This window comes from Sinocyclocheilus grahami, unplaced genomic scaffold (genome assembly GCF_001515645.1).
Source record: "Sinocyclocheilus grahami isolate Dianchi unplaced genomic scaffold, SAMN03320097.WGS_v1.1 scaffold495.1, whole genome shotgun sequence".
Lineage (NCBI taxonomy): Eukaryota > Metazoa > Chordata > Actinopteri > Cypriniformes > Cyprinidae > Sinocyclocheilus > Sinocyclocheilus grahami.
In genome coordinates, this window is record NW_015505674.1 from 323,717 (window position 1) to 347,596 (window position 23,880).

Below are 23,880 nucleotides of genomic sequence, written 5' to 3' on the forward strand. Positions count from 1 at the left end.
TCAAAGCTGTATTTTCAACATCATTACTCCAGTCTTCAGTGTCACATGATCTTCAGAAATCATTCTAATATTTTATTTTTATGGATTCTATGATTAATAAAAAGCAAAAAAAACAGCATTAATAAAAATTGTTTGTATATCAAATCTTCCTGAATAGAAATATTAATTTTAAATGTTTTTTTTTTTTTTTTTTTAAGAATACTCCTTTTACTGACCCCAAAACAGTTTCTCTGATACATTTATCTCTGGTTAAAAAAAATTCTTCATCAAAATGCAGTCATTTGTTCCACCTCCAGTTGTCTGTATAAAACTTTTCTCCATCCAAGTCTCAACATCATTTCTCATTGAATATCCTGTTTCACTGAAGAAAAAAAAACACTGATTAAGAAATAGAAACTCTGTTAATGTTATTCTTTCTTTGCTTGCGGTGTCTTTGCTACTGAAATCAGTGAAAAGTGAGCAAGTGTTCAGGCCTTGGTGTTTAATGATATGCAAAATACTATACTTAATAACACAAGACTTATTAAAACGCTATTCTGGACACGCAAGACACTGCCTGAGGCTTCACATATCAGATCTAAACACACTCACATGCACGTATATGCTGTATATAACACATCACACATTCAGTATGCAAACACACACACACACACACACACACACCCTCGAGACAGAACCTGGACTCATTTGAGAACTCCTGATGGTGTTTAGACAGATTTACAATGCAAAAATCATTCCCAGATCTCCAGACAGCTGAGAGGTGCACAGGTAAGAGCGTTTGCATATGAAGACGAAACCCACTGATCTTGAGCAGAGATGCTGACATATAAATTCGGTTTCATGGATGAAGGAATAACTGGTGTGTTGACTTTTATCTGAACATATGAAAGCGCCAGGAAACAATAACGTCTTTGGCGCCGCAGGGCTCCGGCAGTAAACAACGCATGAAAACTCCCACCGTGCCTTTAGGGAATTGGATGCATGAGGTGCTGGAATGAGCAGGCGGCTCAAGGTGCATCATATGATCCTTTATTGGTTCCTGATCGACGTGGCTGAAGGACACACAAATGAGAAAAAGTCACATATGAGTAATAATGTCAGGAAAATGCAACCTTTACATCTATTTTTATGGCAATACTGAGGGGAGACTGAACTAAACTAAAAGATGCAGCATTTTTCAGTAGCGTGACAGAAGCACAGCTTTTTTCAAAACATTAACAAGCTATTTTCCAATAACTAGCAGTGTAGCGTGAATATACTACATTACTGTTGTTCCTGTCGTTCTGTATTGCAATCACAGGTGAGCAAATGAGGTGAACATGCTGTCATGGAAGGCTTTCTCAAGCAGCATTGAAAATCTGATTCATTTAGTGAGTCAGTTCTGTTTTCAGACATCCCTGCACATCATTTTATAGTGAAATAAATGACTTCATTCAATAATGGGCATTTGAATTATATAGTATTTACATTTTTGGATAAGATTTTTTAGTCCCTTCTGCTCACCAAGGCTACATTTATTGAATCAAAAATACAGTAAAATAATGTTATTATTAGATGTTAGATATTATTACAATTTAAAATAGCTGTTTTCTATGTGAATATCTGTTCAAATATAATTTATTTCTGTGATCAAAGCTGAATTTCCATCATCATTACTCCAGTCTTCAGTGTCACATGATCTTCAGAAATCAGTATAATATGCTGCTCAAGAAACATTTCTGATTATTATCAATGTTGAAAACAGTTGTGCTGCCCAATATTTTTGTGGAAACCGTGAGATTTTATTTTTCAGGATTCACAGATGAATGGAAAGTTCAGAAGAACAGCGTTTCTTTTGTAACATTACAAATGTTTTATTGTCACTTCTGATCAATTGAATGCATCCTTGCTTAATAAAAGTATTAATTTCTTTTAAAAATCGTAATATTTATACTTTATATATCGTGTAGTATAAATTCTTCTCAGAAATATTAACAATATGATGCATAATTAATAGTAAAAAAAAGAAAGAAATCGGCTAACAATGTCCATTTACTGACCGCTCCAGTAACTCCAATAACTGAAGTATTTTATGTCCAGTAACTGAACTACTTTAACTATTAAAGCTATAAGTAGTTTGTCCATAGGGAAGCTGCAGTTTGAAAGTACCTCTGCTTGATGGGAATCTCACAGAGCTTGAGGAGAGAGAGAGAGAGAGAGAGAGAGAGAGAGAGCGAGAGAGAAATACAAAAACAGGAAACCAAAACAGCCAAGGCAAGCCGAGAGCAGATGGAGCTGTGCGCACACACACACACACACACACACATAGTATCACATAGAGGCATCAAAATCCATGCAAAGCCATTCATGCATATGCTCGATTGCTGTCATACACACACACACACACACACTTGACAGCATTCACAAATGTCATCCTTATCACCCGCAGAACCCGTTCACCTGCCAGAGCAGAGACCGCACCCATTTTACTAAATGAAGGGAAATGCACAGTATTTCTCCAGTCAGCATCAGAATACAGTGTATAACGCATGTTGAAGTGAAGCCTGTGAGATCTGTGCAAGCGAGGAGCGCAGCTGCCCGATGGATGATAACGTTAATCTGGCCCCCTCCGGGACAGAAGCAGTTAATGCACGTCCAAGCCACACGTTTGAGCATGACTACATAATCCAGCAGTTTAAAAGACATGTACTGGGATAAAAGCAAGCATTAAAGCTGATGTATGTAGCATTTGATGTTCAATATGACCAGACGGCCATATATATATATATATATATATATATATATATATATATATATATATATGAACTGCTCCAGGCATAATGATTCGTCAATCACTCAATCACTTGAGAACAGTATATATATATATATATATATATATGAACTGCTCCAGGCATAATGATTCGTCAATCACGTGTCTTGTTGAGAACAGGTCTGCTGGTACTTTACAAAGTGATCAATTTAATTTCGCTAGACTGAAATCTGTTCTGTCGGGGGTCTGACACACCGACAGATTAAGGATGGATGAGGGGTGAGAGACTAAACAACTGAGTCTGACGTTTCCAATTCCCCACCGAATATTACAACGGCCCATTTTGGCAGCAAATCAATGCACGGGGAATGAGAACAGGAGCGGCGTGGACATAAATGACTACGATAGACTGAATTAGGATGTAATTCATGCAGTAACTTTAGCCTGTGAATGTGTGGGATTGTGCATCTGGTCCTATGGGACTCACTGTAGAAAATATATGACCATGCATGGCTTCAGTGGGAAAACAGCGACATAGAAAAGATTGCACAGTTTAGGGCCTGTTTCACATCGCTCATAGAAGCAATGCATGAGAGAAGCAACAGCCTAACTACAACAGCGGGGTTAGAAGAAAAGTGGGGGGAAAACAAAATAAGATTGAGTTACTACATTGAATAGTTCCTTCAATAATGGGCATTTATTATATCAGGCGTGGGTTATTAATATGAGGCTGCAGGAAATATTAACAGAATGAAAAAAAAACATTGACTTCATGACCTAATTATATAAATAAATAGAAAATAAATAATTCAGATAAATTTAAATAATTTAAATAAATAAATACATTTTAGGTTTTGACTATGTCCGATTAAATTATTAACATGATTACAGGGGAAAGTAATTAGAGTTTCATTTCAAAATATAATAATCACATTTTTATTTTTATAACAATAAATCTATATATAATTGTTTTTTATCATTTAAAAAGCATTAATAAATTATATCATCAATATTTATAATTATATAATTTATTAATAATTTATTACTTTTACACATTGGGTCTCTGACCCCAAAAATACAGTTAAATCAATTATAATTAAAAACTGAAATTCAGCCTTAAAATATTAAGTATAGTCAATTTGGTTGTACAAGTCATTCCAAGTTAAATTACATTAAACCAACTTTAATTAAGCTGAATTTCAAGTAACATAAAAAAGTTGAAATTGCTCCACTTATTTTGATGCATTAATGTACTGATCATATCATTTTCTACACTGTATTAACTAAACTTGATTGCCTTGAAATCAAATTTAAATGACAGGTGGCTCTAAATGATGGAAAACACCAACTAAGTGTTTGCGCGTCTCTTGCTCTGTATTAACTAGCATGAAGTCATTAAAAAGTCACACTGTTATTATTTTATGTTGCTTCATGAAAAGCAATGAAATGCTGTTTTTCACTTCAGGTGTGCAGCATTGCTACAGTGCATTCGGGTGTGCAGCAGTATTGTGTCAATATGAGAGCTAAAATGCATACATACTGCTGACGTATGTATTACACAGCAGGCCTGAGGCGACACTGTGTGATAAAAGACCAACACAAGTATCCAAAATTAATTTACCTCCTCTAGCAGGTGCTTTCTGGAAAGTATGTGTGTAACAGTGTTTGTGTGTAATGTAAATAAATGAGTGTGTGTGTCCTTCCTCGGTCCAGGCCGCCTCTAGGGATTGGTTCCTGCAGAGGTCAGTGACGTGTTCATCTCGCTATCAATCACACTAAAGGAAAACTCTCTGAGCTGAGACAGCAAGAGGAAGTTTTTCAATAAATGAGTCCTACCAGACACTGAAGGAAAAGCACACGTTTCTCTTCCAATAATGTTCAAAAGCATCAGGATGGTAGAATATAGACAAAATCCCAGATATGAGAGAGATTTCATATTGTGCTCTTTCAGACTTTGCATCATGTGCAAACTAATGCTTTGCAGTGCAACGGTTTATTTAGCAGGCCAATGAAGCTGATTGAATACAGCAAGAATAGAATAGAGCAAAACAGAAACAGACACATTCCCATGTGTTTGAGAGATAAGGGTGAGACACCTGAGAGCGTCGTGCTTTTATCCCGGGAATCCAAGCAGATAAGATGAAAAGCACAAAGAGAGGAAGAGGAAAACTGAAATAAGCGCACAGCTGACAGGAGGGATCAGCGCTGGAAAGACACAAAACCTTGAGGATCGAAGACTCTCCCAGCCATCAGCATCTCAACACACGAGAAATCTGGCAGAAGGGTTTGAGTACAGGTGCATATTCAGAGATGAAGCTCACTAGAGGAGAGAGAGAGAGAGAGAGAGAGACTGCGAGTATGAGTAAGATAAAAGAAGCAGATATAAAGGCATTGAAATGAAAAGCACTAAAGCGAATGACGCAGCTCTCATTGAGATGCAAAGAGAATAATTACAATCTTTAGATCCAAGGCAGAAACAAATTAGATTAATTAAGTGACCATGTCACACAATCCCTACTTGAACTAAACTTTAAATTAGAGAGCTGTTTGCACCAGTAAACTTACATTAAACCAGTGTTTATCCATTAGTTCAGTCCAGTTTATTCACATTTCAAAACTTGTTTAAAACATGTGACCCTGCAGCACAAAAGCAGTGTTAAGTCGCTGGGGGATATTTGTAGCAATAGCCAACAATACATAGTATGGGTCAACATTAGAATTTTTTTATGCCAAAAATCATTAGGATATTAAGTAAAGATCATGTTCCATGAAGATAGTTGGTAAATTTCCTACCCTAAATATATCAAAACTTAATGTTTGATTAGTAATATGCATTGCTAAGAACTTCATTTGAACAACTTTAAAGATGATTTTCTCAATATTTAGATTTTTTTGCACCCTCAGATTCCAGATTTTCAAATAATTGTATCTCGGCCAAATATTGTCCGATCCTAACAAACCATACATCAATGGAAATATTATTTATTCAGCTTTCATATGATGTATGAATCTCAATTTCGAGAAATTGACCCTTATGACTGGTTTTGTGGTCGAGGGTCACATATCACATTTAAACCATCATTTCAGTAAGCCTTTATTCGTGTTGCTTCATTACTTTAAACTGGGATGTAAATCTCAGTTAGTGATCGATTTGAAACTCGCAGGAGGTTTAATTTTCCAAAAGTGCAGTTATTTGATGGACTGGGGACAGTAAAATTTGTCAGAATAAAGTAAAATGCCCCCATTTGAGTTTAATGCAATGCAATGACCTACACTACTTTTCAAATTATTATTGTTTTAAAGAAACAAACACGTTTATTCAGCAAGGATGCATTAAATTGATCAAAAGTGATAATAAAGGCATTTATAATGTTCCATAAATTTATATTTCAAATAAATGCTGTTCATTTGAACTTAATATTTGTAAAAGAATGTTTCAATGTTTCAATAACAATATCCTTTAGCTCAACTGCGTTCATCATTGATAATAATCAGAAATGTTTCTCGAGCAGCAGATCAGCATATTATACTGATTTCTGAAGATCATGTGACACTGAAGACTGGAGGAATGATGCTGAAAATACAGCTGCGCATCACAGGAATACATTACAGTTTAACAGATATTCACATAGAAAACACTTATTAGAAATTGTAATAATATTTCAGATGTTTTACTGTATTTTTAGTCAAATAAATGCAGCCTTGGTGAGCATAAAGGACTTTAAAATGCAAAGGCTTTTGAACAGTATTATATTGGTTGAGCACAGACACACTCAGTGAGGCATGTAAAATGTAATAAGAGTTAATAATAAGTGTACAATATTAAATTAAACTCAATTTCCTTCACAAGCTACTTATGAGAAAGGCTTTTTCTGAAACAGAAGCATCACTGCTGTTTAACAACACTGAAGCCATGGAACCATCAGAATTAATCTCAGATAAGAGCTTTAATCACTGATTTATTAAGACATGTTTTTAAAAAAAAATGATGCAACAGCATCAGATCAAACCTGCTTAAGAGGATCCATTTAAGTGAGGCAATGCATTTCTCCAAACTTGATGAAGAAACAAATTCATCCTCATCCATATTCTTGGATGGCCTGAGGGTGAGCACATTTTCATTTCATTTTCACATCAGAGAAAAAGGAATGAAAAAGAAAATAGTTCATCTCACCTGTTATTGGTCCCCTTGACGGGTAACCTTGATGGTCAGTGTAATTCCACCATCACTCAACAATAATCAAACCTCCGGCCCAGTCTGGCTCCTTCAGCTCATCTGGTTTGTCTGCATCTCTTTACAAGAAGGGTTTCTCGCCTCATCCAAGACTAGAACTTTCTCCGTCTTTGCAAAGGTCGAACAAGCTCTCAGAACAGCCAATTCACCTTTATTCAGACAAAAAACAAACACATCTTTCTGCAAGCAGCATAAACATGAATCCATATAGATCTACACTGCAAAAAACAGGTTTTCTTACTTCATACTTTTGTCTTGTTTTTCAGGACAATTTTCGAAACATTATTAAATCAATATACTGCATTTTCTTAAAGGGATAGTTCAACAAAAAATGTTAATTCTATCATTTACTCACCCTCCATTTGTTCCACGTGTTGTTGTAGCCACTGACTTTCTATAGTATCGCAAAAAATACTACTATAGAAGTCAATGGGTACCGTCAACTTTTTGGTTACCAACATTCTTCAAAATATCTTCTTTTGTGTTCAGCGGAAGAAAGAAACTCGTACAGGTTTGGAACAACTTAAGGGTGAGTAAATGATGACAGAATTTTCATTTTTGGTTGAACTATCCCTTTAAGAAGCAAAATGATATAAGACATGAAGTCTTTTTTTTCTGAAAATGCTTCTTCAAGGCCTTCAAGCATGACTTTTGTCTTCAATATTTGGTTTTCAGTGAACACATAATCTGCAGATTGACCAATACCATGTTCATTAATATCAAGAGTTTATTTCAATTCATTTCAATTCATCCCAGTATGTGAAACAGTCATACTTTGCAACACTTCATGATTTTTAAAGCATTATATTTTCCTCTAGTGTTCTTGACACACAGCGCTATACTGACTTGAGCTCCACACTCTGGTAATTACCATTGAAACGTTCTGTGAACGCTCTTAGAGGTCATTCTGGTAAGACAGTATGTGAAATGACAAAAGCACAGTGTGCAGAAAGAAAGAAGCACTGTGGTGGTTATCTATCAGATGATAACTATCTAAAGTACTTGGCAACATCCAGCTAACAAAAATATATTTTTCTAACATTTCCATTAAGTTATAAAATGTTATTTCTGAGGTTTTTCCTATGTCTTTACTTTTTCTCTTAATGCAAGCATTAATGGAACATTTTATCATTTTGAAAACATTATTTTTGAATGTTCTCTGAACGTTCTGAAACTTCAAAAATGTTTAACTAAAAAGTTTCAGAGAAAAGTTCTATGAATGATACATAAATAACGCTTTGAGAACATTATTAAAGGCCAGACAACTTTGAACATTTAAAATACTATTACTGTTCTATTTGTTCATAACTTTGAAAGAACCTTGCCGGAACGTTCTGAGAACATTCACTGTTAGTTGGGCACTTGCAGCAAAAAGTACCATGGTACTATTAGGTTGTTTTAGGTATTAACATGGTAATAACGTGGTTTTCTTTGAAGTGTCATGTAAATAACATGTTTTAGTACTGTATATGTCAAAGTATCATGATATTATGATATGAAACCATAACCATTCACAGTACTTTATTGTATGAGACAGTTTGATTACCATATTCATATAGCACTTTAAATTTTACTGCAAAGTTCCACAAAGAATACCATGGTATTACATGGTCCTGCATCAAATTTGCTGAATAAAATCCAATACTTGTGTCCTACTAATTTTGGGTGCTGATTCCATGTTTTGCTCGAGCATGTCTCACACACAATATTTTTGCTTTTACAATTATTTTTAAAGAGACGAAGTCTTGTATTATCACTCTGCAGAAAAACACCACAAACATGTGATTCATGTCTGAATCTGAGACAGATTACAACTATTTGTTCAATTCTCAGCCCATTTTCACATGTATTAATGATTCTGATTTCCACTTCTTCTTTTTTTTTTACTTTTGACATTTGACTGCTTTAAGTGCATTAAACCTGATACATATATAATTTGAAAAACCTTAATTCTTATTTTGTGAAAAACTGATGGATGGAAGTTTTATTGACATTTTTGAACATTATCACTTTTTTTTATAATATGCTTTTTCTATTGTAGATTTCATAGTAATATTGTGATTTTAAAAAGTATTTGCTTTACTAAGTAATACCTTAATTAATTAATACCCTAAAATTTTTTGGGATATGGGGTAAAGAAATGGGCATAAAAATAAAATACTAGGCATTCTTAAAGGGGTGGTTGATTGCGATTTCACTTTTTTAACATTAGTTAGTGTGTAATGTTTGGGCATAAACAATATCTGCAAAGTTGCAGCGCTGAAAGTTCAATGCAAACTGAGATATCATCTTTTAAAATTCCGGCAGTTTAATGTCTACATAAGCGGCTCGTAGGGACTACAACGAGTTACTTCCTGAAATTTACATAAACCCCGCAGCAAACATGCAGCAAAGGGGGCGGGGCCATGCTGCCCTGCTTTAGTGAAGAGGAAGAAAACTAGAGGTGCACGTAAAAATCTATTCATATATGAATCACCCTGAAATTTACATAAACCCCGCAGCAAACATGCAGCAAAGGGGGCGGGGCCATGCTGCGCTGCTTTAGTGAAGAGGAAGAAAACTAGAGGTGCACGTAAAAATCTATTCATATATGAATCGCGATTCTGTCTTCTAACGATTCTAATGGATTCACAAGTTTCAGAATCAATGTTCTAAAGCAGCGGTTCTTAATACTGTTCCTCGTGTCGCCCTGCTCCGCACACGCTCTGCATCTCTCTCTCTCTCTCTCTCATTCAGATCAACAGCTCAGCTCAAACAATGAACTGTTCCATTTATACTCTTATTTTCACATAGCTATGAGAAGTGTTATATATGGACGTGCGTGCAGTTGCCGTACTGTATTAAAGCTTTAATCAGGATAAAACCGTATATTAACATAACAACAACAAACAAAAAACATACCATTAAAAGACGTGATTGCACAGGTTCTGCACGATCCTCTTCAATAATATCCTCTGCGTCTCAATCGGGCTCAAGCTGATAAGTGATATTAACAACTAGGCCTGAATGAACTGTTCCATTTATACACTTATTTTCACATAGCTATGAGAAGTGTTATATATGGACGTGCGTGCGTTTGCCGTACTGTATTAAAGCTTTAATCAGGATAAAACCGTATATTAACATAACAACAACAAACAAAAAACATACCATTAAAAGACGTGATTGCACAGGTTCTGCACGATCCTCTTCAATAATATCCTCTGCTTCTCAATCAGCTCAAATTGATAAGCAATATAGACGACGCCATTGTTTACAATACAACTTGAGCACATGCCGCTGAGGTGAGGGGCGGGACGTTTATACTCGCACTAGAGGCAGTTTAGCCAATCACAACACACTGGACTAGCTAACCAATCAGAGCCCATCCCGTATTTCTGAAGGAGGGGCTTCATAAAACCAGGAAATAATCAGTGCGTTTATAGGAGAAGGAAAACATGGTTATGAAAAAAACAGTTAAGAAACAAAATAAGATATTGTCTTGTTTTCTGAAAAAGTCTCAAAATTAAGTATTTTTACTCACTTAATGGGGTAAGAAAAATTACCTCGGAAAAACATGGTTATTTCTTGAATACAACAATGCAACAAATTTCTGTCAACATTATTCGGCCTTCTGCAACCCAGTTTACACAATTTACCACCAAAAAGCTTGTGCTTTTGTGATAGCATTTGTTCTTTGCTTTACTGGAAAATACTTAAATGTCTTAAAGAAAGAAAGATGGCCAAAGGGCACGAGATGTGTGTGTGTGTGTGTGATTAGTATTCCGCGGCGAGGCTTCATCCTGCAGAATGTCAGCAGCACCTGGTCACGCCTCAGAGCGCAGGGCCACAGCATGATGGGATTGATACGGGCCTCCGTGGAGGTAGAGCAACCGTGTCAGAGAGGAGTGTGCCTAACAAGACTCTGCTCTCCCGTATTTCTGAAGGAGGGGCTTCATAAAACCAGGAAATAATCAGTGCGTTTATAGGAGAAGGGACAGAGCAGTGTAGAATAAATGTAAATTATGTGAAAAATAATGCTTTTTTTTAAAACAACGAAGCATTAACACATGTTAGACTGCACCCCATTAACACAATCAAGCCTAGGAAAAAAACAGTTAAGAAACAAAATAAGATATTGTCTTGTTTTCTGAAAAAGTCTCAAAATTAAGTATTTTTACTCACTTAATGGGGTAAGAAAAATTACCTCGGAAAAACATGGTTATTTCTTGAATACAACAATGCAACAAATTTCTGTCAACATTATTCGGCCTTCTGCAACCCAGTTTACACAATTTACCACCAAAAAGCTTGTGCTTTTGTGATAGCATTTGTTCTTTGCTTTACTGGAAAATACTTAAATGTCTTAAAGAAAGAAAGATGGCCAAAGGGCACGAGATGTGTGTGCGTGTGTGTGATTAGTATTCCGCGGCGAGGCTTCATCCTGCAGAATGTCAGCAGCACCTGGTCACGCCTCAGAGCGCAGGGCCACAGCATGATGGGATTGATACGGGCCTCCGTGGAGGTAGAGCAACCGTGTCAGAGAGGAGTGTGCCTAACAAGACTCTGCTCTCCTCCTCTCCCTCTTCCCGCTCTGAAAGCAAAACCCAAGAGGAGACGCTCCGAATGACCGAAATACAAACGTGCACGGGCTTCCCCACAGCGAGAGACGACGTCTCAGTGTGCAGAAAAATCCTTTTACCTGCCAAAGACTTCTGACACTGCTGAAAAAAACTGTGCTTTTCTCTCGGAAATCTCTTTTTGGAAGAAAAGCCACCCCTGAACGTCTCATTCGAATTGGTTTTAAACTGGCTTAAGATTTAAGCTCATTTCAACACAACTTGCGTTTGCTGCATGTTTTGTAACGAAACTATGATGCTGTACAGAAAAGCAAGTGATTTCTTTGTTACTACGTTGAGCTTTTACTTGCACGACAGATATAAAATGGTTATCAGAAGCAGGCAGATGTGAAATATCATCATAAAATATGTAATTTATATAATATAATTAACATGGAAGCCAAAACTCAAAGTAAAGCAATAAATGCAACTTCTTTATGCTGAGTCAGAAGTATTGATAATGCTTTACAGTATGGTTTTGTGTGTGTGTGTGTGTGTGTGTGTGTGTGTGTGTGTGCGCGCGCGTTTTTGTGACAAATGGGGACATCAATTTGTATAATGACAAAGGTGTGACATAGGTATTACAAGGAGAAGGTGACTTTTCAGGACATTACCCCATGTCCCCACTTTTCAAAACGCTTATAAATCACACAGAATGGAGTGTATTGAAAATCTGAAATAGCACAAAGTCTCCTGTGAGGGGTAGGTTTAGGGGTAGGGTTGGTGTAGGGCAATAGAATATACGGTCTGTACAGTATAAAAACCATTACGTCTATGGAGAGTCCCCACTTTTCACAAATGTAAACCTGGGAGTGAGTGTATGGGTCTGTATGTGTGTGTGTGGCAGATTTTGATGGAAATTAAGATTGGATGCATTCATTTCTACAAGAAATGTGCATTTCAATTGAAAAGAAAATCATAATTTAATAGAAAAACTACTTTTTTTGGCCATTTTCCATTGTGGTACACTGTTGCCATATGGCAACGTTTCCCTAAATAAATAATAAATTCCCTGTGTCGCTGAAATCTGAGCCGGTAAAGGGCTGCTGTTCGCGGTGGAACTGCAAACTCTAGACCGCGGCCTCGCGTTTCACTCGTAGCTGAGAGATGCCGCGACTGACTCCAAAACCTGCCCAAAAACAAGAGAATAGAGAACATATATTAACATCAAATTAACTTAAACTCTGTACTATATTGAATAAAATCCATTTATGCTATGCAAGGCAAATATAATTTTAGCATAAAAGTTAAAATGAGAAGTGTTGCTTTGGAAACTAGCTGAATTTGTTTTCTTCACATTTTATTCCAAGTAACATTTTTTTTTTTTTTTATAATTGTTTGAATTTTCATTTTGGCTAGATATAGGTTACCATCTAGATGACATCTACAGTAAAGACTAGCATGCATGTCATCTATTAAATTTAGATTAAGATAAATAATTTTCAGATATTTTCTTGGGAATCACTGCAGTAGATTAAAAAAAGGCTAACTGCTATTACCAACTGCATAGACAATCAAATTAATAAACAATTTGCTTCTCTCCTGGGTTCATTAAAAGACTTCAAAATGTTATCCAAATATCCATAATTAATATCACAGTATGTGCACGTCAATCACTGAGGCCCACTGTGAATCTGTGAACATCAAGATTTTGATGAGAAACTGGGGAGTTGAAGATGTTTTATTATATATAACTGAAGAATCATCTCTCTCTGCAATCACATGTGACACAAAAACACACTGATCGCTCTTCATCAAACCAGAGCCATTACACTGCAGACAGAGAGGAAGAGAGATGGAGGAGGAGGAAGATGATGATGATGGAAGAAGAGGGCTATAATGGAGGCCTGAAATGAAGGGATTCAGGATGAGAAATTAATGAGAAAATACAAGAAAGAGAGTTGCTCAAATACAGTCCGGGCAACTTATTTTCCAAGGCTTTCAAGTCTTGATTACTTTGTGTGAATAACACACACGAAAGCAGTTATTCCCTGATTGGTCATGAGACACAATTAGAACCAATAGATTTCCTGAATTCATGTAGTTTTACGCAATAAAAAATTTGTGTAGAAACAATTTTCAATCAGAAATTGATAGTAAATTTCACAAATATTTCGTAACACGTTGAAATAAATGTAAACATTTTTTAATACAAATATGAATATACATTTTTTAATAGAAAGACTGAAAAAGTATTTTCTTGTAAAACATACTCCAAAAATCTTAGTTTTTAACTTATTACATTTTTAATGTTTAAATATTGTATTTGCATATATATACAGTATATATATATATATATAGTGCTGAATATCAATTTTGGTTGTTGAAGACTCAACTTTTATGTTCTTTTTATGGTGCTTTTTGTCACTTTTGTAGATTAAATGCACCTGGTCACTGAATGCTATCATGAAAATTTAGCTAAATATCTGCTTTTATATTTTATAGTAGAAAAAGAAACGACATGAGAGAGTGTACTGTGTATGATGAAAATGTTCAATTCTTGGTGAACAAACCCTTAAACAGACATCAAATTTACAATTGTTTACCATTTTGTCTTACAGCAGGCAGTTTACCAAAATTCACAATGCAATAACATTTTTATACAGCTTATAATGCAAAACCCAGGGATGTGAAGCTTTGGTTTAGCATCTGCAAACCACATCAACTGTGCCAGACCCGTTCTATCTGTTCGTCAAAACGATCAGGTTGGGAGAATGAATATTCCAGCCAAAGGCAGATGGCTGAAGACCCGAATCCCCAAAACACGTCTAAACGAAAATCAACCATCATCCCGAGCTCAAGTTACTCCTGAAGATAAAAGCTTCAGACGGCACACGCAGAACAAATGCACTGAAACCGAGGCTTTTAATGGGGCCTTCAGACCAGAGCGCTGTTCCACTGGGGATTTTATGTTGTGCTTTTATTGGAACTGTGAATATGATTTTCTTATGATCCAACATAACATCATAACAGTGATTGCTTTGGATTCTGGGCCCTTCTATGGGTTTTGCGGGACACCGAGGATGGAGTATATCATCCACTTTAAATGGCTGAAGGTTTTATTGTCTAGAAACACAGTGTGTGCGGATCCAAACTGTCTCAAAGGAGTCTTGGTTTGTGCACATATACATTAACTAGTGATCTAAACAAGTACTTCAGATGTATATTGTTTACATATAAAGCCACACTACCTGTCAAAAGTTTGGAAAACCTACTACATCAGTGAATGGGTGCCGTCAGAATGAGAGTCCAAACAGCTGATAAAAACATCACAATAATCCACAAGTAATCCACACCACTCCAGTCCATCAGTTAATGTCTTGAGAAGCTTTTAACGTTTTAACTCAATTACGAGTCCATAATCATATTCATTCTGATGGCACCCATTCACTGCAGAGCATCCATTGCTGAGACACTGATGCAATGCTACATTTCTCTAAACCTGATGAAAAAACAAACTCATCCTAATCTTGGATGGCCTGAGGGTGAGCACATTTTCAGCACATTTTAAATTTTTGGTGAACTATTCTTCTAAACCAGATGTGTTATTCAGATAGCTAAACGTAAGAAAGGAAAAAAAGCGAGAGAAAGACTTCTATAAAATGTTAACACTTTGCCAAGATAAATATATGTATCCTATACAAACAGATTAAAACAAGCCTGAGACATTTCAAAATGTGTTGCATGCATAGCTAGAAGCATTTGCATCCATATTTTAGTGTTTGAGGCCTAACGCAGCAGTCGAATCCTGTGAATCCACGCACACACACACAGAGAGAGAGAGAGAGAGGATACGGTCATATAGTCAGAGCTCTTGAGACTCGGTTCACTCTATAATGAGGCGTCAAGCTCCAGCAGCACTAATGCAAAGCCCCCAGGTAATAACGGCACACTCTTCCACATCTCCTCTCTTCTTTTGCACCTCGAGAGCCAAGCAGAGAAGAAACGCTGTTCTATATAATGAACATGTGTGTGTGTGTGTGTGTGTGAGCAGCAACTGGGCACTTATGTGTGTTACCGCAGTTTCTGGAGGTTTGTGTTGCGGCGAGTTTCTCGCTGAGGTGCCACAGCAGCCCGTGTAATTAATCAATACTGGATCACACACACACACACACACACACAGACACACACACACACTGTGAGGACAGCAGAGAAGGATCATCAGCCCTGCAGTGTGTGCATGTACTCTTATGTGATAGTGTGTGTAACTCTGTTCCAAAAGCTGTGCTGTCGATATGCAGGTGTCTACTAAGGCAGCATACTAACTAGGGATGGGAATTGTCAGGATTTAATGATTCAGCATCAGATTGCACTTAATGATTTAGCTTCCTTAACAATTCTGTTTATTAATCGTTCAGTACTTGAAGAATAATTGGTCCTATACCTGCAAAGTTATCAAATAAACTAAACAAAACCAACAACTTATGGTAATAATATATATGCATGAATACAAACACACACACACTTGTATATGTGGTACACGGGCACTCTCTATAGGAATAAGGCATATAGGCAGTTTTATTTTTTTATATTTTATTTTTGGATAATTTCCCTGATGGAATATCCAACCTTGCCAAGTAGTTTTTATTTTTTATCTTTTAGGAAGATGTCCAGGCCTGTTCAGGTTTGATAACATATTAACAAACATTTATTGAATGATGTGATCAATCATTTTTTTCTGTTTTAGTTGATATCTGGTCTGCATCATGGTGAAGACGTTGCTTGGAAGGACACTTTTTAAAGGAAATGACCATATCCAATTTCTGTTTTAATGTGTTCTGTTGATTTTCATGATTTCAAATGAATTAATTTAATGGAAAAATGCACAATTGATTCATGTGTGTATCCATCCATACAGGTTTAAAAACTATATCACAGGCCTTTTCATAAAGAAAGTTTAAACACTACGGTCTTGTTTCCAAATGCAAATTTTGGGGATATTGCACAAAAAGATGCGTATAAATTCCAAAAATGTTCATCATAAAACATGCGGGCAGATATATATATATATATATATAGCGACTTAACACTGCTTTTGTGCTGCAGGGTCACAAATGCGTTTGACATCTGATAAAATATTTAGTGTTTGAACAATAGCAACGTATATAGCATATGAATACCTTTTTTTCAGGAAGAGATACAAAAACTCAGACATCACTTTTTAATCCATGTTACAGTGTAAATTATTTTATCAGCATAATAATAGGAGTGGAAATTTGAATAGAAAAATTTACACGAATTTCAGAATGTCTTCAGCGTTACTTAAGAAGGTTAATGGAAGCAAGAACATCTGTCATCTGAACAAAGAAGTTTACAGTGTGTACAATGTTTACAGTCGTCTTCTATGTATGACTGACAATATTAGACGAGTAAATGGATAAATATATTACTTTAAAACATATATTTGCTCTGTGAAGCCTTATCTCAGCATGATTCTATAAGACAACATTTCCCAACCCTGCTCCTGGAGAAAATACAACAGTACATATTTACAATATTTTCCTAATCAAACACCCCTGATTCAACTCATCAGCACGCAATGAAGAAACAAACCTTGGGTTCAGTTGCTGAATTAAATCACAATTAAATTAGCTGCATATGCCCTTTCAACTTAAATTATAATAAACTGCTTTAAAAAAAAGTTGAAGCTTGTGTAACTAATAAAGTTGAAACTGCTTAACTTGTTTTGATGTATCTTTCAATGAAATACATTTTAGCGTAACATGTAAATGTAAAGTACATTTAAAAATAAAAGGTACAAGCTTTTATAGGCTTATAATGTGAACTCAACATTCAGCTTCAAACGGTTACTAATTTTGTGATTATGACATGCCCTATTATTTTGAGCTGCTTTTCCCAGACGTACATTTTCAAGTTGCACACTCTTAGATCAATTTTTAAAAAGCATTGGCATTTGTTATCTTCTGATCCGGAGTTAAGTGCTCTGTTTCAACCCCCTCCGTTGATCGGATATAAAAACAGGATAGAAATTTAAGAGCTTTTTATTTTAGCAATACGATCAGAGGTGCTTTTCATTTTTGTACATAATTAACTAAATAGAAAATAACAAACTAAAGATATTATTGGGCTGTGCAATGCCACTGAAAACAACAATGACATTTCAGAGAAAATGATATGATAAATAATTGCATGGCTATTTAAATTGTTTAAGACTGGGTTTAGATTTTTTTTAAATATACTGTAAAGGAATAGCACTGTTTTTTTTTCATTATGTAAAAGTTGTTGCATTTTGAGCTCAAGATTGTGTTATAAACATTTTGTTACATTACTTATATAATACTTATAACATTATTAGCCGTTTTGACATTATGTGCTGCTACATACTATAAAAACAATAAGTTAGATTCACTTTTTCTTTTGCAAGTTTTTGCATGCAATTATTATTTATTTTTTTAAGTAACAGAGATTTCACAATACTGGGTACACAAGGACAAAAACATAACATGGATCATTTACAAAACAGCACGCAAGGTACTAAACCTGATGATGATAAAACAGTGTACATACGGCAGGAAAACGCAACTTTATTAATTATTCATGCCCCAATCGAGTAGGTTTTTGCTTAATTTTATGATGCTGATATTAATGCCTTAATTTCTACAAGCACAAACTGAGTACTAATATAAAATTTACTTTTTTTTTTTATTCTTGCCTGAATTAACTCATGCACACACACACTCACACGTTTTCAACTTTCAGAATTTAACACAGAGATCAGCCACAGTTTTGCTTTCAACTTGCGTTTATTTCAGAGGATCAAGAGAGAATATTCATCATGAACCGCGAGAGAATATTGAATCTCAGAATCAACATCTGTACTGGACACAGACCTTATACCTCCACCGTCGATCTCTGAAAGAAGTGCAACATCAGTGAGCAACAGAGCACACGATCTGACATGCTTGACTTGAAATAGCTTCGCATATTACTTATCAGAAATAACATAACGAGTAAGTAAATAAATTGCACCCACTCTTCATGATTTTGATGGTAGCTCTGAGCTCCCACCAGAACGCTCCTGGAAGGCGCAGTCCAGGTGAAGTACTCATCAAAGGAGTTCACATACGAGGTCCAATGACAGTCTCTAGTAACACACGGACTTCTACAGCAGTAAAACCGCCAGCTGTGTGAAAACATGCATCAGCTCAAAGATATGACCCTGGACCAGTTTTTTGAAATTGGGATTTATACATCATTTGAAAGGACAATATTTGGCTGAGATATGACTATTTAAAAAAAAATCTGGAATCTGAGGGTGCAAAAAAATCAAATATTGAGAAAATCATCTTTAAAGTTGTCCAAATGAAGTTCTCAGCAATGCATATTACTGATCAAATTAAGTTTTGATATATTTACAGTAGGAAACTTACAAAATATCTTCATGGAACATGATCTTTACTTAATATCCTAATGATTTTTGGCATAAAAGAGAAATGTGTAATTGTGACCCATACAATGTATTGTTGGCTATTGCTACAAATATCCCCCAGCGACTTAACACTGCTTTTGTGCTCTAGGGTCACAGAAGAGAATCAGTGGTTCAGAGCTCACCGTCTGTCCTCAAAGTAGTTGTTGTGGTAGCTGCTCATTCCTGCCATCACATGTTCTGCTGGACACTCAAACAGGAGCGCTTGGTCGAAGTCGTTGACGTAATTTGTCCAGTAACATTCTGCGCTCTGGCCAAAGGTGGCTTGGCAGCCAAAGTCCCAACGCCGGTCCTCATGGTGATTGCTGTTTTCACTTTGTTAGCATAAGTTTGCATGAAGAAAAAAAGTGCAAAATCGCATATTTTAATTGCATTAATATTTACATTTAAATTTTGACATTTCAGGAGTTTTCTAACAATTTATTACGTTCATCCATGGCAAAGCTAACCCTAACATACACAGACACCCCGACACCCGCAAATTATACACGATATCCCAGAAATCAAGCAAAGTGTTAAAATGCATTTTTGGTGATTCTGTCAGAAGTTGTCAACAGTGATGCATTTACCATTTGCACTTGCATTTTGAATGCTTCTCCTTCTGTCCTTCTGTTCGGAATTCATCAGAACGAACCAAACCAAACAGGGGTTTTTAAATGATGATTTAATTGAAATAATTTAAACTGATGCTGGAGAGTGCCATCTCCCAGAAATTAGTTTTTGTGCAAAATCGCATATTTTAATTGCATTAATATTTACATTTAAATTTTGACATTTCAGGAGTTTTCTAACAATTTATTGCGTTCATCCATGGCAAAGCCGGAATTCATCAGAACGAACCGAACCAAACAGGGGTTTTTAAATGATGATTTAATTGAAATAATTTAAACTGATGCTGGAGAGTGCCATCTCCCAGAAATTAGTTTTTGCGGGGTGGGATGTCTGCACTCTTACTTGTGAATTTTAGTATATGTTTATAAAAGTTGACTGCACATTAATAAGCGGTACTCACCTCGTAATGGATGATATTGACTGGCCTGCAGGACAGTTAAAGTTTAGAGGCCCGTCATAGTTGTTCTGCCAGCCTGTGTGGAGATCAAATTCAGTTTGGAATAAATCCAAATATCAATTAGCACAAAAAGAAATGCTGCTTAGTTAATTAAAGTCACTCACCTTGTGCACGGCCCAAAAGTCCAGTCAGAAACAGAAACAGAGCAACTTTCTTCATAGTGTTCAGGGATGCAAACGCGATTCGTTGTGTTTATCTACGCTGTTGCAGCGCAAACAGTTTTGACCATGCCTGTCATGTGTGTTCTTTTAAATGCTTTATCACATGACTAAATCCAGCAGTGGCCAATCATGAGTCTGAGTCAAAACTAATGTTATTTTGCATATTATTATTTGTGATTCATTTGAAAACACCCCGAAATAACATTGTATATATTTCAAAGACCTGTCTCTTATAGTTGTTTTTTTTAGTGTAAAGATTAAGCCAAAGTACAGCATAATTATATATATTTGATTGAACTGTGTATCTGAAGCTTACATTTTGTACAAGTTTTGTAATTGTCTCACCTTGAAAGTTTGTCTCTCTGTGTTGACGTTATTTGATACATTATGTGCAGGTGTTACCTTATGAACTGTGATTACATTATAAATTGCTGCAGTGTGTTTATAATACAATACATCTCTCATATACTACCGTATTATATTATGTGAAAAGTCATTTTGATTGTTAGTACACTATGAGCTTACACAATATCATATTTTTCTACATTTTTAGAAAAATATTAGTATGTAAGGAGGATTAGGACTGGCAAGCTAATCAACCTCAAATAAATAAATAAAATAAAAGTGCTAAAACTATCAAAATCTATTCCACAATGTCCATCACAATTGAGGTAAAAAAAAGGTGCATAAGATTTTTGTGGGTCTACCAATAACGTAAAAATGCTATAGTACCAGTAATAATGGAAACTGGGCATGAAAATTGTTTCTGCTACGGAATAAATTAAAAAATATATTTTTTATTATGATTTCATTCTCAGAATTATGAGGTATAAACTCAAAATTGCAAGTTATGAAGTCTGAATTGCAAGATTCAGATTCTCACAATTGCAATTTTTTTTTTTAGTTGTAAAGTCAGAATTGTGAGATATAAAACAAGAAAATATCAGATTTTTCCCCCCTCACAACTCAACTTGATAACTCACAATTGCAAGTTTAAATCTCCCAATTCTGAGGGGAAAAAGTCAAAATTATGAGACAAACCTGAAACTGCGAGAGATGTCAGCTCTGAAATAAAAAGTCACAATTACCTTTTTATTTTTATTCTGTGGCAGAAACAAGCTTCCATATAAATGTGTCTACAAGAAAGAAAAAAACACCACACGTGAAACCACTGAAGCCTGTCATCAAAAAGCCATTATCTACGACATTACAAAGCAGATTACGTATTGCACATTTACACATCACAAACTGCGCACTAAATAGAGAGTATTTTGTGTTTTATTTTGCATAGGACACCAAGTGAGTCAGAAGTGCCACTATGGTTCCTCATATTACAAAAAATAAATAAATAAATAAAAATGGTTAGAGTGCTGCACTTGTGTTTAGTCATCCTCTATTTATGACTGACAATATCAGATGTGTAAATGGATAAATATATTACTTTAAAACATATATTTGCTCTGTGAACCCTTATCGCAACGTGAATCTATAAGACACTATTTCCCAACCCTGTTCCAGGAGAAAATACAACAGTACATATTTACTGTATTTTCCTAATCAAACACCCCTGATTCAACTCATCAGCACGCAATCCATCTATTTCACTGAATGAAAATGTCTTTCCTTTTGACTCCACAGAAATTCTGTTTGTTGGTGCAAAATCATGAAATTAAATCATGTTTTTCTCTTAAAAATTAAAAAGAAAATATCATTATCTTGTTATCGTGGTTAGTTCATCTTAAGGGTTCAGGTAACAATACAGCTCCTTACTGGAACAATTATATTTTACTGTATAGAATACTTCCGTTGCACATAAGTAAAAATAACTAATTATAGCTTGGTTTTCCAAAACCTCACAAATAATTCTCTTATGATTTACAATCATGTCCTACATATTAGGTAAATGTAACTTCATAATTAATTAACTTTACACATTGAATGGAACTGAATCCACAGTCTTTAAGTGAACAATGACACTGTTCTACAGCAGAACTGAACTCTATACAGCTGCTTTGAAACATTCTGTATTGTATAAAGCGCTATAAAGATGATGGTGAATTCATTCGACTTGATCAGAGACTCATCGTAGAGATTAAAGTACAACTAACTTGCTACTAACAGTAGCATTTTCAGACACACAGCGATAGTTTGTAGTTTACAGTAGCGTGTGTATAGTTCACTCATGCATTAGATTTCATGTAATTTCATGCATACAGAAAATTTGCATTTTATTACATTTACATTTAGTCATTTAGCAGATGCTTTTATCCAAAGCGACTTACAGTTGGGGGATACATAAAGCGATTCTTCTTAAAGAGGCAAACAGACACAGGAAGTGCTTGTAATACCACCCTGTGGGGAAAGAGATCGGCGCTTTTAATCAATGTTTATACTTAGATCCGGATCAATCAGTCGACCTTCAGTGTGTTTGAGATTCTCTCCTGGAAATAACACACTCGACTCTTCACACTGCCGGTGACGTCTTATTAGGGGAATAGCTCTGTGTCACTCTCTGGCGATGTCTTCATCCACAAGCACAAAAATGGGTTTCAAATGGCTTCCAAGCAATAAATACACACAACAACGAGTTAATCTAACATACAGGGTGCAGATTACAAAAATGATCAAACTAGAATTATATAGTTAAGACTGAATTAGCCACATTCAAGGCCTGATTTATATACTTAGCTTGGGATGCTCCAATGTTCACTATATTGATTCTTATTTGGCTTCATTTGGAACTATTTTCTTCAACGGAGCAAAAAAAGATGACATAAGTGCCAACACTGTCTAAAATGTAAGTCACTAAATTTGACCTTGTTTCACTGTTATATAAAAGCAATATTACAGTCGCAAATGTGATTAACAACAACTGCACACTTGCTTGTGTTATTGCCTAAACATTGCCTTTAAAATTTCAATATGACTTGGAGGAAAAAGGATGCAGAAGGGCAATCGAAAATTGAATGAATAGATAGATAGACAGACAGACGGATGATAGATAGACAGACAGACGGATGATAGACAGACAGACAGACGGATGATAGACAGACAGACGGATGACAGACAGACAGACAGACAGACGGATGGCAGACAGACAGACAGATGGATGATAGACAGACAGACAGAAAGACGGATGATAGATAGACAGACGGATGACAGACAGACAGACAGTCAGACAGACAGACAGACAGACGGATGGCAGACAGACAGACAGATGGATGATAGACAGACAGACAGAAAGACGGATGATAGATAGACAGACGGATGACAGACAGACAGACAGACAGATGGATGATAGATAGATATACAGACAGAAGGATGATAGACATACAGACAGACAGACGGATGGCAGACAGACAGATGGATGATAGATAGATAGACAGACAGACGGATGATTGACAGACAGACAGATAGACAGACAGACAGACAGATGGATAAACGGACAGACAGACAGACAGACAGACAGACAGACAGACAGACAGACAGACAGACGGATAGACAGACAGACGGATAGATGGATAGATGGATAAATAGATAGATAGATAGATAGATAGATAGATAGATAGATAGATAGATAGTTAGACAGACAGACAGACAGACAGATAGATAGATAGATAGA

At 35.8% G+C, this 23,880-nt stretch overlaps 1 protein-coding gene across 1 annotated transcript; it reads right to left on the reverse strand.

Moving 5' to 3' along the window:
* Positions 1-18,333: 18,333 nt before the first annotated feature.
* Positions 18,334-20,302, reverse strand: LOC107554234 (hemagglutinin/amebocyte aggregation factor-like). Its single transcript, XM_016236687.1, has 5 exons — positions 20,202-20,302; positions 20,041-20,113; positions 19,154-19,342; positions 18,576-18,725; positions 18,334-18,454 (listed from the first exon to the last, which is right to left on the reverse strand). Exons 1-5 carry the CDS (start codon positions 20,254-20,256, stop codon positions 18,409-18,411), a joined length of 513 nt encoding a protein of 170 aa, XP_016092173.1. The 5' UTR covers positions 20,257-20,302; the 3' UTR covers positions 18,334-18,408.
* Between the last annotated feature and the right edge of the window lie 3,578 nt (positions 20,303-23,880).

Coding starts and splice junctions, on each gene's coding strand:
- LOC107554234 (XM_016236687.1), bottom strand. CDS start 20,256: ATGAAGAAAGTTGCTCTGTTTCTGTTTCTGACTGGACTTTTGGGCCGT. Junction 18,726..19,153: donor AACTACTTTGAGGACAGACG/GTGAGCTCTGAA, acceptor GTTTTCACACAG/CTGGCGGTTTTACTGCTGTA. Junction 18,455..18,575: donor TACCATCAAAATCATGAAGA/GTGGGTGCAATT, acceptor CACTTCTTTCAG/AGATCGACGGTGGAGGTATA.